Source organism: Salvelinus alpinus, chromosome 13, assembly GCF_045679555.1.
Source record: "Salvelinus alpinus chromosome 13, SLU_Salpinus.1, whole genome shotgun sequence".
Lineage (NCBI taxonomy): Eukaryota > Metazoa > Chordata > Actinopteri > Salmoniformes > Salmonidae > Salvelinus > Salvelinus alpinus.
The window spans coordinates 2550001-2569007 of record NC_092098.1 but is presented as its reverse complement, the minus strand read 5'-3'; the positions used below and the strand labels follow the sequence as shown (position 1 = coordinate 2569007).

The 19007-nt window shown below is 43.2% G+C and overlaps 1 protein-coding gene across 1 annotated transcript in view; it reads right to left on the bottom strand.

Annotated features, from left to right (window-relative positions):
- The window catches only part of LOC139538009 (septin-5-like), a 39741-nt gene extending 22106 nt beyond the window's left edge, over nucleotides 1-17635 (bottom strand). Inside the window, exon 1 of the mRNA XM_071339933.1 lies at nucleotides 17531-17635. Within this exon, the coding sequence (XP_071196034.1) occupies nucleotides 17531-17635 (105 nt within the window). The remainder of the gene's footprint in view (nucleotides 1-17530) is intronic.
- Between the last annotated feature and the right edge of the window lie 1372 nt (nucleotides 17636-19007).

Here is a 19007-nt window from a genome sequence, read left to right as displayed (position 1 = left end):
TTGTAGGAGGAAATTGGCTCCAATTAAGCGCCGTCCACAGGGTATGGCATGGCGTTGCAAAATGGAGCGATAGCCTTCCTGCTTCAAGATCTCTTTTACCCTGTACAAATCTCCCACTTCATCACCAAAGCATCCCCAGACCATCACATTGCCTCCACCATGCTTGACAGATGGCGTCAAGCACTCCTCCACCATCTTTTCATTTTTTTCTGCGTCTCACAAATGTTATTTTTAGTGATCCGAACACCTCCAAATTAGAATGGTCTGTCCCTAACACTGTTTTCTAATCGTCCTCTGTTCAGTGTCTGTGTTCTTTTGCCCATCTTAATCTTTTATTTTTATTGGCCAGTCTGAGATATGGCTTTTTCTTTGCAACTCTTGCCTAGAAGCCCAGCATCCCGGAGTTTCCTCTTCACTGTTGACATTGAGACTGGTGTTTTGCAGGTAATATTTAATGAAGCTGCCAGTTGAGGACTTGTGAGGCATCTGTTTCTCAAACCAGACACTCTATTGTACTTGTCCTCTTGCTCAGTTGTGCACCGGGGCCTCCCACTCCTCTTTCTATTCTGGTTAGAGACAGTTTGCCCTGTCCTGTGAAGGTAGTAGTACACAGCGTTGTATGAGATTTTCAGTTTCTTGGCAATTTCTCACATGGAATAGCCTTCATTTCTCAGAACAAGAATAGACTGACGAGTTTCAGAAGAAAGTTCTTTGTTCCTGGCCATTTTGAGCCTGTAATCGAACTCACAAATGCTGATGCTCCAGATACTCAACTAGTCTAAAGGTGGCCAGTTTTATTGCTTCTTTAATAAGTACAAGTTTTCAGCTGTGCAGACATAATTGCAAAAGGGTTTTCTAATGATCAACTAGCCTTGTAAAATTATAAACTTGGATTAGCTAACACAACGTGCCATTGGAACACAGGACTGATGGTTTCTGATAATGGGCCTCTGTACGCCTATGTTGATATTACATTTAAAAAATCTGCCGTTTCCACCTATAATAGTCATTTACAACATTAAAAATGTGTCTACACTGTATTTCTGATCAATTTTATGTTATTTTAATGGACAAAAAAAAGCTTTTCTTTCAAAAAGGACCCAAACTTTTGAACAGTAGTGTGACATAAACCCTCAAAGTTCCAGGATGGTTTGAAAATGACAGCCATGTTAGTCAGCAAGAAATCCAAACCAGTCACACAAAAAAAATGAAAGGCATGTGATATACACTATATATACAAAAGTATTTGGAGACTCCTTTAAATTAGTGGATTCGGCCATTTCAGCCACACCCGTTGCTGACAGGTATATAGAATCGAGCACACAGCCATGCAATCTCCATTGACAAAACATTGGCAGTAGAATGGCTCTTACCCAAGAGCTCAGAGACTTTCAATGTGGCACCGTCACAGGATACCACCTTCCCAACAAGTCAGTTCTTCAAGCTTCTGCACTGATAGAGCTGCACCGGTCACCTGAAAGTGCTGTTATTGTGAAGTGGAAACGTCTAGGAGCAACAACGGCCCAGCTGCAAAGTGGTAGGCCACACAAGCTCACAGAACGGGACTGCTGAGTGCTGAAGCGTGTAAAAATGAATCACAGTTCACCATCTGGCAGTCCGACGGACAAATCTGGGTTCACCATGCGCAATGCCAAGTGTCGGTTGGAGTGGTGTAAAGCTCGCCGCCATTGGACTCTGGAGCAGTGGAAACGCATTCTCTGGAGTGATGAATCACACTTCACCATCTGGCAGTCCGACGGTCAAATCTGGGTTTTGCGGATGCCAGGAGAAGGCTACCTGCCCCAATGCAAAGTGCCAACTGTAAAGTTTGGTGGAGGAGGAATAATGGTCTGGGGCTGTTTTTCATGGGTCGTGCTAGGCCCCTGAGTTCCAGTGAAGAGAAATATTAACTCTACAGCATACAATGACATTCTACACGATTCTGTGCTTCCAACTTTGTGGCAACAGTTTGGGGAAGGCCCTTTCCTGTTACAGCATGACAATGCCCCCGTGCACAAAGCGAGGTCCATACAGAAATGGTTTGTCGAGATCAGTGTGGAAGAACTTGACTGGTTTGCACAGAGCCCTGACCTCAATTCCATCAAATACCTTGGGGATGAATTAGAATGCCGACTGCAAGCCAGGCCTAATCGCTCAACATCAGTGCCTGACCTCACTAATGCTCTGGTGGCTGAATGGAAGCAAGTCCCCACAGCAATGTTCCAACTAGAGGTCAACTGATTATGATTTTTCAACGCCGATACCAATTATTGGAGGATCAAAAAAAGCCGATACCGATTAATCGGCCGATTTTTTAAAATGTATTTGTAATAATGACAATTACAACAATACTGAATGAACACTTATTTTAACACATCAATAAAATCAATTTAGCCTCAAATAAATAATGAAACATGTTCAATTTGGTTTAAATAATGCAAAAACAAAGTGTTGGAGAAGAAAGTAAAAGTGCAATATCTGCCATGTAAGAAAGCTAACATTTAAGTTTCTTGCTCAGAACATGAGAATATTTGAAAGCTGGTGGTTCCTTTTAACATGAGTCTTCAATATTCCCAGGTAAGAAGTTTTAGGTTGTAGTTATTATAGGAATTAAAGGACTATTTCTCTCTATACCATTTGTACTTCATTAACCTTTGACTATTGGATGTTCTAATAGGCACTTTAGTATTGCCAGTGTAACAGTATAGCTTCCGTCCCTCTCCTCGCTCCTACCTGGGCTCGAAGCAGCGTTACCCATGCAGAGCAAGGGGAATAACCACTCCAAGTCTCAGAGCAAGTGACGTTTGAAACGCTATTAGCGCGCACCCCGCTAACTAGCTAACCATTTCACATTGGTTACACCAGCCTAATCTCGGGAGTTGATAGGCTTGAAGTCATAAACAGCGCTGTGCTTGCGAAGAGCTGCTGGCAAAACACGCGAAAGTGCTGTTTGAATGAATGCTTACGAGCCTGCTGCTGCTGACTACCACCGCTCAGTCAGACTGCTCTATCAAATATCAAATCATAGACTTAGTTATAACATAACACAGAAATACGAACCTTAAGTCATTAATATGGTCGAATCCAGAAACTATCATCTCGAAAACAAGACGTTTATTCTTTCAGTGAAATACGGAACCGTTCCGTATTTTATCTAACGGGTGGCATCCATAAGTCTAAATATTCCTGTTACATTGCACAACCTTCAATGTTATGTCCTAATTACGTAAAATTCTGGCAAATTAGGCGGCCCAAACTGTTGCATATACACTGACTATGCGTGCAATGAACGCAATAGAAGTGACACAATTTCACCTGGTTAATATTGCCTGCTAACCTGGATTTCTTTTAGCTAAATATGCAGGTTTAAAAATATATACTTCTGTGTATTGATTTTAAGAAAGACATTGATGTTTATGGTTACGTACACATTGGAGCAACGATACGCACCGCACCGTTCCTAGGCCGTCATTGAAAATAAGAATGTGTTCTTAACTGACTTGCCTAGTTAAATAAAGATGAAATAAATATGTGTAAAAAAAAAAAAAAAAAATCGGCCAAATCGGTGTCCAAAAATACAGATTTCCGATTGTTATGAAAACTTGAAATCGGCCCTAATTAAATCGGCCATTCCGATTAATCGGTCGACCTCTAGTTCCAACATCTAGTGGAAAGCCTTCCCAGAAGAGTGGTGGCTGTTATAGCAGCAAAGGGGGGACAAACTCCATATTAATGTGTAAGTCGCTCTGGATAAGAGCGTCTGCTAAATGACTTAAATGTAAATGTAAATGTAATGCCCATGATTTTGGAATTATATTTTCAAGGAGCAGGTGTCCACATACTTTTGGTCATATAGTGTATCAGAAATGTTGTAATAGCATTATTGTCAACCTAAAATTATGTAATATGTTTTATACCAATTTTCTGTATAAATACCCTCTAAAATATATGTAAACAGACCATAAATGCCTACATTTCAGTGGTGTAAAGTACTTAAATAAAAATACTTTAAAGTACTACTTAAGTCGTTTTTGGGGGTACCTGTACTTTACTATTTATATTTTTGGCAACTTTTACTTTCCCTTCACTACAGTCCTAAAGAAAATAATGTACTTTTTACTCCATACATTTTCCGACACCCAAAAGTACTCATTACATTGTGACAGGAAAATGGTCCAATTCGCACACTTCCCTGATCAACATCCCTGATCATCCCTACTGCCCCTGATCTGACGGACTCAATAAACACAAATGCTTTGTTTGTAAATTATGTCTGAGTGTTGGAGTGTGCCCCTGGCTATCCGTCAATAAAAATGTTTTTAAAAATTGTGCCTTCTGGTTTGCTTAATATAAGGAACTTGAAATGATTTATAATTTTACTCTTGATGCTGAAATGTACTTAAGTAATTCCATTTACTTTTAATACTTAAGTATACTTAAAATGCAAATACTTTTACTCAAGTAGTATTTTACTGGGTGACTTGGGTCATTTTCTATTAAGGTATCTTTACTTTTACTCAAGTATGACAATTGAGTACTTTTTCCACCACTGCTAAATTTGAGTTGAGTTGAGTTCTTGGAAAGCTATATGTGCTATTATATGATAAAATATCAGTACTTGTTGCAATTACAACTTGTCTAAGTCCTATACTCAACTGATTTCAGCCAGTGTATGGCTGTAAATTGACTGCATTGTTTGAATAGAATGTTGGCATATTGGCAGTTTATTAGAAAAATTTATAGAATCATTCCTCTAAAACTGTCTGGCTAGCTAACAAACATACAGTGCAGATAAATTCTTCTAATTCATTATTTTACACAATATCTTTTCACAGCACTGGCAAACCATGGTTGACCTTTATCCTATCATAAGGTTCATGTCCATTCTAGTATTCTAATTAAGCATTAAGGCCCAAAGAGGTGTGGTATATTGCCTATATACCACGGCTAAGGGCTGTTCTTGCGCACAACGCAGTGCCTGGACACAGCCCTTAGCCGTGGTATATTGGCCATATTTCACAAACCCCTGAGGTGCCTTATTGCTGTTAGATACTGGTTACCAACCTTATTAGAGCATTACAAATAAATGTCATACCCATAGTATATGGTCTGATATTCCATGGCTGTCAGCCAATCAGCAAACACGGCTCGAACAACCCAGTTTCTAATTCTTAATTATATGCCCAGAAATGTTAAAGTATGTCATGTTGCTAGGTAGCCAATGTGCCTGTGCAGCTAGCTTTACTAATAGCTAGAATTTGTAGAAAGTCATTTGGCTACAACTAGCTAGCCCAAGATGTACTCTTAAAGAGCCAACTGTTACTCCCTAAGGTCCAGGGCCCTTATATGTTATTTACTGAGGTAGACTGGCTTTGGGAGCCAAAACAGCCATATACTCCATCTAAACAGGAATCGATTCTCAATCGTGATATCTAGAAACATAAAGCCCTTTACTTTCATATGACATCAAAATAACTTCACAAATGCAACATATAGACTTACTGTACACTGTTTTAACCAGATTTCACTTTTGCAGCCGACAGTATTTTTTTATGACAAGTTTTGGGAGCCTTCTTCCATTACACAGGTGTTCAGAGCATGCTAGATAGCTAATTAGCACTCAGTCTTCCGTAAACACGCGCTGTAACATGGAGATATGGCTGTCTGGGAACACTAACTCTAAGATATGTATCATAACCCTAAGGTGTGTATCAAACGTTGTTTTTTATTATTACAAAATTTCTTGATGACATAAAACGGTCCTTATGCATCCCAAAACGTACCGCAAGCGATGCGTATTAACGTTCAGACTGAGAACAGAAAATGCCTTCATCCAATGACTCTTACACGTGTAATGTAATGAAACGGAGTCATGATCACAGGCTAGATAACTAGTTAACAAGACGTTTAAGAATTGAATTCACCCTCACCACGCTGTAACTAACATCATGTAGCTATGTACACAGACATGGACACCTGCAAATAAGACTTATTAGACTAGCCTACCTGGAAGGCCTTCATCTGTCTGTGTGCCTGGAGTGGGAAAATGTTTAAGGTTTTAGCTCATAAAAGTTAGCTTTGTAACCAACTCAAATGGCATAATGCCATGTTATGACTAAATAACCCATGTCCAACTGTTATCTCTATACAACAAAGTCACACATGGACAAGTGGGAAGCAGGGAAGTTATGATTTGTTTTCTAGTTGCTAGCTACCTCAACCTGGTCTCAGAGCACTTCATATTATTGTAAATAATCCGAGAAACTCACATTTAGTGTGATATGTTACGTTTCGTATGTATTAATTTGTGGATATCCATCATCCATTTCGTGTAATGTTACGAATTACAATTTGTATGACTTGTTAAGAACTTGAAAGATGTACAATATGTTACGAATTCTAGTCAATGCCACTCCGACATTGCTCGTCCTAATATTTATACATTTCTTAATTACCTTTTTACTTGTATATGTGTGTATTGTTAGATATTACTGCACTGTTGGAGCTAGGACACAAGCATTTCGCTACACCCGCAATAACATCCGCTAAATATGTGTATGTGACCAATACAATTTGATTAGAATTTTCTAAAAGTATGATATGTTACAAATTCTAATTTGTTGTGGCTAACATTAGCTAGGTGGCTCTTGGTTAGGAGCAAAAACGTACTAAGTATTTGAAGTTGCTAATTAGCTAGCTAAAGTTCTCCGTGATGATACGAACAAGCAACATTTGGGCGGCTAGATGTTCGCGTTTTGTCTTATGTAGCTAACGTTAACCATATCAAACCTAAGAAATCATACTAACTTGTACATCCCGGATTTACATTTACTATGTTACGTCTAGTCTACTATATGAGACCAGGGTGGCTACCTAGGTAACATTCTCACTGTAGCATGGAATCGAAGCTGTTTTCAACCCACAATAAAAGACACAAGGCAAGCTAACGTTAGCTGGAGACAGCCAATAGCTTATTTGGTGTAACGTTATACTGTAAAAGCAAACGGGACGGGTGAAAATAAAGGTGTTATTTTAGTAGATAGTGATGTGGCTGGCTTATTATGGTCTCATTTTTTGTCTACAATTTGTGTTTACCTTGTTCATCGTTGTACATTGTATTTATGTTGTCATTAGATAGCGAGGTTCTCAACGGTTAGAAACGTTACATTTAAAAGTAGGCTATATAACCACTGCGTTCGGGCACCAACATATAAACAGCAAATCCTAAAATCCGCGCGCTCGACGACGTGCCAGTGGCGCCAAGATACACTACAGCATGTGTTACGCCTCATGTCCATCAGATGCATCAAACGCTTTGCGTTCCGCCAGAAATAATTCATTATCAATCTAGCAACGCTACGTTGGGCGTGCAGCGCTAGACTTCTTCGGTGGGGTTTATCGGTGGTTGGCATCCAACGTTATGGTGCATTACCGCCACCTACTGTACTGGAAAGTGGGGCCAGAAACAGGGAGAAACTAAATCCTACCTGCCAGCCCTGTTGCTCTTCAAAAGAGAACATATTTCAGACTATATCTAATGACGTTCTACTCCATATACTCTTTAAACAAATGTCCTGTATCCCCTTCTCCCTCATACTAGATCTCATCCTCTCCCTTTCCCGCCAATAATGTCCACACTGTATCAATACATACTCCACTGTCTCTGTTTCCAGGCAATAATCACATTTTCCTGTTGGATGCTTTCCTATCACATTTAAGGTCTTATTCAACTGGCTGTGTTCCATCCTTTATCTTGTAAATATAGTCTCCTCTCTTCTGTCCCTTCCTGCCGTTCTTCTCTCCCCAACTTTCCTCTGTACTTGAAATAAATGCCTGCTCTTAGTATCTCTATCCACTGCTCCTGCCATTTCTCCACCATCACTGTTCATATCATGCTTTTTGCCTCTGCCTTGCTCATTGAAACTACCACATCAACATCCCCACTACTTAGTGCTTGTTTAGCCAGTATATCAACTGCCTCGTCCCTTCCACATGAGCTGGGACCCATGTAAATATTATCTGTATACCCACTTGTTTACTCCTGCCATGGGTTTGTAGTACCTCATAAAGCAGGTTTTGTCTGCTACGTGATATAAAGAACTGGAGACGCCTTAACACTGCACATGAATCAGAGCAAATAACTACCCTTTCTGGCTTAACTTCCTCCACCCAAATGCAAGGCCAACAGTTTGGCCATCATCTCCGCCGTATATAGAGCCAGATGATGTGTAATATATTTACTGACTTTCTCCCTACTTCCCTGCACTATAAATGCTGACCCAGTACATCCTGTCCTTGGATCTTTTGAACCATCTGTGTATTTGGCTACAAAATCCCGATACACAGTATCAAGACTTCTCTTAAAACAAATCAGATGGATAAACACCCTCCCTATCTTTCTGTAGTCTCTCCAATACTTCTAGATCAACTACTGGAAGCGGGGGTAGATTTACAGGAATAGCTACCGTTGGGCTAAACTACCTTCCATACAGTCCCATCTCCTTTGCCTGGGCATTACCCACCCACCCAAAGCTCGTGTTCTGTCTTCGCTCATGTTCCCAGCATGCCTGTAAAATCCCTTTTATAGGATGAGATACCCCATGTCCCTAAAGGTTGACCCAATAATTCATTGCCAGCTGCTGTCTCCTCTGCAATGGAATTTCCCCCATCTCCACCTGTAGTGCAGCCACTGGGGACGTCCGAAACGCCCCACTACATATTCTGAGTCCTTGTCCCTATATGACATCTAGCCTTTCCAATGATGTCCGGGCTGCAGAACCATACGCTATACTTCCATAGTGTATAACAGATCGGATCAATGCAACATATATGGTCTTCAATGAGGCACGCCCAGCACGCCCAGCACATCACATTTAGTACCTTCTTACACTTTCCCACCACTCTCAATGTGTTCTGCCCAGGTCATTCTAGTATCAAAGTATACCCCAAGGAACCTGAAGGCCCCCACCCTCTCCAAGTTGCTCCAAGCATACCTCATTTCCCACCTTCCTCCTGGTAAAGAACACTGTCTGAGTTTTCTCTACAGAGAACCTGAATCCCCACGTTAATGCCCACCACTCCACCTCATCAAATGCTCCCTGTACCTTCCTGACTATGTATGGCACATTTCTTCCCCTCTTCCATAAGGCTCCATCATCTGCAAATAACGACCTCCCAATATCCGGCCGTACCTAAGAGTAAACATCATTAATCACGATTGAGAACAACAAAGGACTAATCTAACTCCCTTGTGGTATACCATTATCCACCAGGCAGCTGCCTGATAAAGGATTTCCTGTTTGGAAGGTTTATCCAGTTGTACGTTCTTCCTCCTAACCCCACACTATCAAGCTTGATTAACAATTAACAATATCAAACTTGATCCAAGATGGTGTAGCAGTCAGACGTCTTTGTCCTTCGTCTTGTCCCATGTACATATCCTTTTCTTCGCATAACTTATTTATATTTTTTTCTAAACCTCAACTTCAAAACACTCTCCTGCAACCCGCCTCACCCCAAAAGAAGCTAGCCAGCTCACTAGCTACTAGTCAGCTAACCTTTAGCTCGGAAAGCTCTCGCCAGTTTGTACAACGCGACTCAAACCAGAGCATACCATACCTATTTTCTCTCTATATCCCCGGGTTCCTACTGCAAGCTCTGGAAATTTTCACCTGGATCATCGCAGCTAGCTAGCTGCTATCCGAGTGACTACTGGCTAACGTCAGTCCCGGAGCAAGCACCAATTAGCCTGGAACTAGCCCATGCTAGGCCCTTTCTCCCGGCTAGCTAAAGAGGCCCATCAGCCACTCCTGGGCTACAATACCCGGACCCCTTCGACTGCCGGTACGGGGCACGGAACCCCGCCGATCATTCATGACTGGACTACAACGTAATCTGCTCGAGGGGGTACTCAATGGGCCTCTACATCGCGACGTCCCCTGAATGCCCATCTGCTAGCCGCGGCCCGCTAGCTGTCTAGAGCATATTAGACTGTTAGCTGTATAGATCCATCGGCCAATTTCTTGGGCCACTATACCTATTTTGCCAATTGGACATGGACCCCTCTGCTACTCGGAACCCTACTAGTCCATCACGACTGGTCTATCGACGTCACCGCACGCAGAGGCTAAAACAGACTTTCCTCCATCGAGACGTCCCTCTAAGGCCCTTCTGCTAGCTTGCTAGCCCCGGCCTGCTAGCTGTCTGAATCGCCGTGTCTCCAGCCAGCCCATCCACTCACTGGAACCCTATTGATCACCCGGCTACGCATGCCTCTCCCTAATATCAATATGCCTTGTCCATGACTGTCCTGTTTAGTGATTGTCTTATTTGACTGTAGAGCCTCTACCCTAACTATAACATTTTCCGACAAGATAGAACTGCCAAAGGGGGCGGTGTTGCAATCTACTGCAGAGATAGCTGGAGTTCTGTCTTACTATCCAGGTCTGTACCCTAACAATTTGAGCTTCTACTTTTAAAAATCCACCTTTCCAGAAACAAGTCTCTCATCATTGCCACTTGCTATAGACCACCCCCAGCTGTGCCCTGGACACCATATGTGAATTGATTGCCCACCCAATCTTCAGAGCTCGTGCTGCTAGGTGACCTAAACTGGGACATGCTTAACACCCCGGCCATCCTACAATCTCAGCTTGATGCCCTCAATCTCACACAAGTTATCAATGAACCCACAAGGTACAACCCCAAATCCGTAAACACAGGCACCCTCATAAATATCAGCCTAACCAACTTGCCCTCCAAATACATCTCTGCTGTTTTCAACCAAGATCTCAGCGATCACTGCCTGCATCCGTAATGGGTCTGCTGTCAAATGACCACCCCTCATCACTGTCAAACGCTCCCTAGAACACTTCAGCGAGCAGGCCTTTCTAATCGACCTGGCCGGGGTATCCTGGAATGACATTGACCTCATCCCGTCAGTAGAGGATGCCTGGTTATTCTTTAAAAGTGCCTTCCTCACCATCTTAAGCATGCCCCATTCAAATAAAATTAGAACCAGGAATAGATAAAGCCCTTGGTTCTCTCCAGACCTGACTGCCCTTGACCAGCACAAAAACATCCTGTGGCATACTGCATTAGCATTGAATAGCCCAGTGATATGCAACTTTTCAGGGAATTTAAGAAAACCTCTTTCAGCTAGGGGGCAGAATTTGGAGAGAGTTTGGAAAAATAACGTTCCCAAGGTAAACGGACTATTTCTCAGGTCCAGATGTTAGAATATGCATATAATTGACAGATTAGGATAGAAAACACTCTAAAGTTTCCAAAACTGTCAAAATATTCTGTGAGTATAACAGAACTGATTTTGCAGGCGAAAACCTGAGGAAATCCAACCCGGAAGTGCCTTTTATTTGGAAGAATCCCTGTTCCATTGCCTGCCCCTCCATTTAAAGGGGTATCAACCAGATTCCTTTTCCGATGGCTTCCTCAGGCTGTGACCAGGCTTTAGACATAGTTTCAAGCTTTTATTTTGAAAAATGAGCGAGATTTTTCTAAACGCGTCAGGTGTCCTTTGATTAGTTCATGCGCCCGAGAGTTGTAGCTCGACATTTTCTTTCTCTGTAGTATTGAATAGTTTACCATCCGGTTGAAATATTATCGATTATGTATGTTAAAAACAACCTGAGGATTGATTATAAAAAACGTTTCACATGTTTCTACGAACATTACGGATACTTTTTGGAATTTTCATCTGCCCTTCAGGACCGGAACGAGCCTGTGGTTTTCTGAACATACCGCGCAAAATAAAATGGCAGTTTTTGGTTATAAAACTAATCTTTATCGAACAAAAATAAAATTTGTGTAACTGGGAGTCTCGTGAGTGCAAACATCCGAACATCAAAGGTAAGCGTATATTTCACTTGTGATTTCATGATTATAAATATTTTTAGTATTTTTTTTGAATTTGGCGCTCTGAACAAATATACACAGACAGTTAAGAAAGCTAAGGCTAGCTTTTTCAAGCAGAAATTTGCATCCTGTAGCACTGTTACGTACGCCTCTAGGAAGAGGGAACGCAACACCCTGCTACAACTCAACTCCCCGTGGAGTGAAAGAGGTATGGGATTGTAGGTGCGAGTAAGGATGACAAAAGGCAGATAATTTACTGTTTACTGGGAATTTATTCCTTCACAGTAAATTTGGGGAGAAGAGGCTGAATGGAACCAAAGCAAAGAAAGTAAATATCAAAGCCCCCTCTCCTACCTACTACTTACCTAACTTAGCACCACCTGGTGCGCTAACCAAAATACAGGGGGTGGTCCGCCCAGGTCTTACATAGTGTGTATAGACAGTAAATACTACAGGTTATGTATGCCCGCAGGCCTCTTGCCTAAGCACTCCCTAAGTGCCTTCCCCTTACCCCCTGGGAACAAATGAAACAGAATAACACAAGCAATGTCAATAATCAACAACAACAACAACAAAAACTGCATCCTATTGACAAACATAGGACATACAAATCAGCTCTCTCAGCAATAACCACAGAACATAACCATCAGCTCTTCCTAAGCAACAACCAACGCAGTACATACTAACCATCTCTCTTCTGAGCAACAGAACACTGGCTTATATAGCTGGAGAAGGAGTCTGTAATGGGATACAGCTGTATCCTGACGAGGGGGCGGGGTCAGCTCTCCAATCATCAATGGGGCCGACCAATCAGCTGCTTGGGGGAATCCAGGAAGCCTTTTTCCTGAAACACACACATACAAACAAAACCACAACACAGGAACTAGGGAACGTAACAAGCACAAACTCAAATGTTCTGGGACACTGTAAAGTCCATGGAGAATAAGAGCACCTCCTCCCAGCTGCCCACTGCACTGAGGCTAGGAAACACTGTCACCACCGATAAATCCACTATAATTGAGAATTTCAGTAAGCATTTTTCTACGGCTGGCCATGCTTTCCACCTGGCTACCCCTACCCCGATCAACAGCCCTCCACCCCCCACAGCAACTCGCCCAAGCCTCCCCACTTCTCCTTCACCCAAATCCAGATAGCTGATGTTCTGAAGGGGCTGCAAAATCTGGACTCCTACAAATCAGCCGGGCTAGACAATCTGGACCCTCTCTTTCTAAAATTATCTGCCGAAATTACTAGCCTGTTCAACCTCTCTTTCGTATCGTCTGAGATTCCCATAGATTGGAAAGCTGCCGCGGTCATCCCCCTCTTCAAAGGGGGAGACACTCTAGACCAAAACTGCTACAGACCTATATCTATTCTACCCTGTCTTTCTAAGGTCTTCGAAAGCCAAGTTAAACAGATTACCGACCATTTCGAATCCCACCATACCTTCTCCGCTATGCAATCTGGTTTCAGAGCTGGTCATGGGTGCACCTCAGCCACGCTCAAGGTCCTAAACGATATCATAACCTCCATCGATAAGAGACATTACTGTGCAGCCGTATTCATCGACCTGGCTAAGGCTTTCGACTCTGTTAATCACAACATTCTTATTGGCAGACTCAACAGCCTTGGTTTCTCAAATGATTGCCTCGCCAGGTTCACTAACTACTTCTCTGATAGAGTTCAGTGTGTCAAATCGGAGGGCCTGTTGTCCGGACCTCTGGCCGTCTCTATGGGGGAGCCACAGGGTTCAATTCTCGGGCCGACTGTCTTCTCTGTATACATCAATGATGTCGCTCTTGCTGCTGGTGATTCTTTGATCCACCTCTACACAGACGACACCATTCTGTATACCTCTGGCCCTTCTTTAGAGACTGTATTAACTAACCTCCAGACAAGCTTCAATGCCATACAATTCTCCTTCCGTGGCCTCCAACTGCTCTTAAATGCAAGTTAAACTAAATGCATGCTCTTCAACTGATCGCTGCCCGCACCTTTCCGCCCGTCCAGCATCACTACTCTGGACGGTTCTGACTAATTTGAGAATATGTGGACAACTACAAATACCTATTTGTCTGGTTAGACTGTAAACTCTCCTTCCAGACTCACATCAAACATCTCTTATCCAAAATTAAATCTAGAATCGGCTTCCTATTTCGCAACAAAGCATCCTTCACTCATGCTGCCAAACATAACCTCGTAAAACTGACCATCCTACCGATCCTCGACTTTGGCGATGTCATTTACAAAATAGCCTCCAGCACTCTACTCAACAAATTGGATGCAGTCTATCACAGTGCCATCCGTTTTGTCACCAAATCCTCATATACTACCCACCACTGCGACCTGTACTCTCTCGTTGGCTGGCCCTCGCTTCATACTCACCGCCAAACCTACTGGCTCCAGGTCATCTATACGTCTCTGCTAGGTATAGCCATGCCTTATCTCAGCTCACTGGTCACCATAGCAGCACCCACCCGTAGCACGTGCTCCAGCAGGTATATTTCACTGGTCACCCCCAAAGCCAATTCTTCCTTTGGCCGCCTCTCCTTCCATTCTCTGCTGCCAATGACTGGAACGAACTGCAAAAATCACTAAAGCTGGAGACTCTTACCTCCCTCACTAGCTTTAACGTGCAGCTCACAGATCACTGCACCTGTACATAGCCCATCTGTAAATAGCCCATCCAACTACCTCATCTCCATACTGTATTTATTTATTCATCTTGCTCCTTTGCACCCCAGTATCTCTACTTGCACATTCATCTTCTGCACATTCCAACATTCCAGTGTTTAATTGCTATATTGTAATTACTTCGCCACCATGGCCTATTTATTGCCTTACCTTCCTTATCCTACCTCATTTGCACATGCTGTATATAGACTTTCCTACTGTATTATTGATTGTATGTTTGTTTATTCCATGTGTAACTCTGTGATGTTGTATGTGTCGAACTGCTTTGCTTTATCTTGGCCAGGTTGCAGTTGCAAATGAGAACTTGTTCTCAACTAGCCTACCTGGTTAAATAAAGGTTAAATAAAATAAGTTAAAAAAAATTAACAACCCCTCCTTCCACATCATATCATACGCCTTCTCCACATCAAAAAATACAGCTACAACAGTCTCCTTGTTCACCTGAGCCTTCCTGACCTCTGCTTCTAACAGAGCACTGGGTCCATTGTTCCCCTACCCTTCCTGATTCCACTCTGATGAGGCGATACTAACCCCCTGCTCTCCAGGAAGTAAGTTAGCCTCTCCGTAATCGTACGTTACATAATCTTACATACATGTGATGTTAAAACTATTGGCCGATAGCTTATTTGCCTCGTTGGGTCCTTCCCTGGCTTCCGGATTGGTACCACTACTGCCTCCTTCCAGCTGCCTGGTAGTTTCCCCTCCTCCCACACGCTGTTGTACAACACCAATACCTTATCCAGTGCCTCATCACTAAGATGGGCCAACATAACATATCACACCTCATCTTTCCCAGGTGAAGTTAACCCAGCCTTCCATATTGCCCTTTTCATCTCTGCCATGGTAAGTGGTGCATTCAAGGCATCATCTACAGTGGGGCAAAAAAGTATTTAGTCAGCCACCAATTGTGCAAGTTTCCCACTTAAAAAGATGAGAGAGGCCTGTAATTTTCATCATAGGTACACTTCAACTATGACAGACAAAATGAGAAAAAAAATCCAGAAAATCACATTGTAGGATTTTTTATGAATTTATTTGCAAATTATGGTGGAAAATAAGTATTTGGTCAATAACAAAAGTTTATCTCAATACTTTGTTATATACCCTTTGTTGGCAATGACAGAGGTCAAACGTTTTCTGTAAGTCTTCACAAGGTTTTCACACACTGTTGCTGGTATTTTGGCCCATTCCTCCATTCAGATCTCCTCTAGAGCAGTAATGTTTTGGGGCTGTTGCTGGGCAACACGGACTTTCAACTCCCTCCAAAGATTTTCTATAGGGTTGAGATCTGGAGACTGGCTAGGCCACTCCAGGACCTTGAAATGCTTCTTACGAAGGCACTCCTTCGTTGCCCGGGCGGTGTGTTTGGGATCAGTGTCATGCTGAAAGACCCAGCCACGTTTCATCTTCAATGCCCTTGCTGATGGAAGGAGGTTTTCACTCAAAATCTCACGATACATGGCCCCATTCATTCTTTCCTTTACACGGATCAGTCGTCCTGGTCCCTTTGCAGAAAAACAGCCTCAAAGCATGATGTTTCCACCCCCATGCTTCACAGTAGGTATGGTGTTCTTTGGATGCAACTCAGCATTCTTTGTCCTCCAAACACGACGAGTTGAGTTTACCAAAAAGTTATATTTTGGTTTCATCTGACCATATGACATTCTCCCAATCTTCTTCTGTATCATCCAAATGCTCTCTAGCAAACTTCAGACGGGCCTGAACATGTACTGGCTTAAGCAGGGGGACACGTCTGGCACTGCAGGATTTGAGTCCCTGGCGGCGTAGTGTGTTACTGATGGTAGGCTTTGTTACTTTGGTCCCAGCACTCTGCAGGTCATTCACTAGGTCCCCCCGTGTGGTTCTGGGATTTTTGCTCACCCTTCTTGTGATCATTTTGACACCACGGGGTGAGATCTTGCGTGGAGCCCCAGATCGAGGGAGATTATCAGTGGTCTTGTATGTCTTCCATTTCCTAATAATTGCTCCCACAGTTGATTTCTTCAAACCAAGCTGCTTACCTATTGCAGATTCAGTCTTCCCAGCCTGGTGCAGGTCTACAATTTTGTTTCTGGTGTCCTTTGACAGCTCTTTGGTCTTGGCCATAGTGGAGTTTGGAGTGTGACTGTTTGAGGTTGTGGACAGGTGTCTTTTATACTAATAACAAGTTCAAACAGGTGCCATTAATACAGGTAACGAGTGGAGGACAGAGGAGCCTCTTAAAGAAGAAGTTACAGGTCTGTGAGAGCCAGAAATCTTGCTTGTTTGTAGGTGACCAAATACTTATTTTCCACCATCATTTGCAAATAAATTCATAAAAAATCCTACAATGTGATTTTCTGGATTTTTTTTTCTCATTTTGTCTGTCATAGTTGAAGTGTACCTATGATGAAAATTACAGGCCTCTCTCATCTTTTTAAGTGGGAGAACTTGCACAATTGGTGGCTGACTAAATACTTTTTTGCCCCACTGTACATCCTCCCTCCTATCCAGCACTCCATGATGTTCCTGTCTCGTTCTCTCTCTCCCCCTCTGCCCCTCCTCTGACTAATTTGCAGAGCTATGCACTTGGACAAACACTTTGGCCATCATCTCTGCCTTCTCCTCATCTGTTACTGCCACATCCTTCCCACTCGTCAACACTGGATAATCCCACTCCCATCTGACCCCACTCATCCCCCACAGTTCTCCCACTGGTGTCGCCCTTCCAATGGTGTCACAGAACCGACGCCAACATGACCTCTTTGCCTGACGGATAGTTCTCCTCACCAGGGCCTGGGCCTGCTTATACTGAATCAGATGTTGGAAGTTATGTGTCCTTTTCAGTACTCTAAATGCCCTGTTCCTACTCCTCACCATTGCCCCACACTCCTCCGTCCACCACGGGACTGCTTTCCTCCTCCTCCTCCTCCCTGAACTCTTAGGTATAGCCTCAGTAGCTGCCCCCCACTAACGGTGTTCTCACCCAGTTATTCATACTATCCAGATCCACTCTCATATCCAACCGAGCCATCACCTGCTCGCTCAGCTCCTGAAACGAATCCCACTTTGCCCTTCCAAACACCCACATGCCTACTCCATCCACTAACACCTCTTCCCTCCTTCGGCCTACTATGCATACATGGGGTTATGATCATTCCCTACTGTCGACTCCCCCATACCTCCCACTCACAGAGTCCTGCCATCGCACTAGATACCAGAGTGAGGTCCAAGGCAGACTCTTTCTGTGGCTACATCAATCCTGGTCCCTCGGCCATCATTCAAGACCACCAGATCTTTAACTTCTATCAGATTTTTTTATTATAAACTCCACATTCGGTTTGAGCCATGTTTCCTGCACACAAATCCCATCAGACTTAGCTGGCATATCCACAACGAACTGCTGAAACTCCTGCCCATTAGCCAACAGGCTTCAAGCTTTCTATTGTAGTACTACCACCATAACTAAGATCCAGCAATACATGACTCCATCCTCAGCTGATTGAGGTCATCTCGAAACTCTTCCCATGTCAACCCTGTCATACTGAGATGTCTCCCAGCCGCTTTCACTATTAGCTGAATCCTCTCTGTTTTAGACTATGAACGTCACCAGTTTTCTCTTATCTATGTATACCATATCGCCGCACACATGCCCCATAATCCCCGGTCTAGATGCTCCTACCCATCTCTCCCTTGAACCTGTATCTCCCTGGACCTGGACCACCCTCACTGCCTCAGCATATGACACCCTTCTCTCCACTCTCACTTGTTGCACCTCCACTGCCTGCTTCATTGCCTCACACCCACTATATGCCACACTATGAGCACCCCCACAGCTGTAGCACTTTGGTTGTACACCATCCCCACACTTCCCTTACTCATGCTCCCCTCCAAACCTGGCACACCTCTTTTTTCTCTCTACAGGCTGTTGCCACATGCCCAAACTTCTGGTAGTTATAACAGCTTAAAGGCTTCGGTAAATAAGCCCTCACATAATAACTCATATATCCTATGGTTACTTTATTTGGCAGTACCTGGTCCTTGAAGTGTAACAGAATAGATGTGCTATCTACCCTAACTTGTTGCTTGCAATCTATGAACAATCTCTAGAATGCCTCTTCTCAAGTTGTCGCTTACCTCTTTATTACTAATACTCACAGACACTCCTGTTATCACCCATTTAATCCACTGCTTCCCTGCTTGATCATTCCAGCTGCTCGACACCACCTTACACTTCCCTATTTGCTTCCTCTCTGAGAGCTTTTTCCCTCTGCGCCATGTCTTTACAGAACACCAACAAAATCCCATCTCTTAAGATGTCTTTTGCCTGACGTCTTTCCAACTGACTCGAACCAGATGTCGTTTCAGGTCTCATGGCGGTCGCTTATTAAAACAAATCTTAAAATTGTGAATCTTCTCAGGCACATGCACAGATATGGCTCTACCTGTGCAGAGCACTTGCC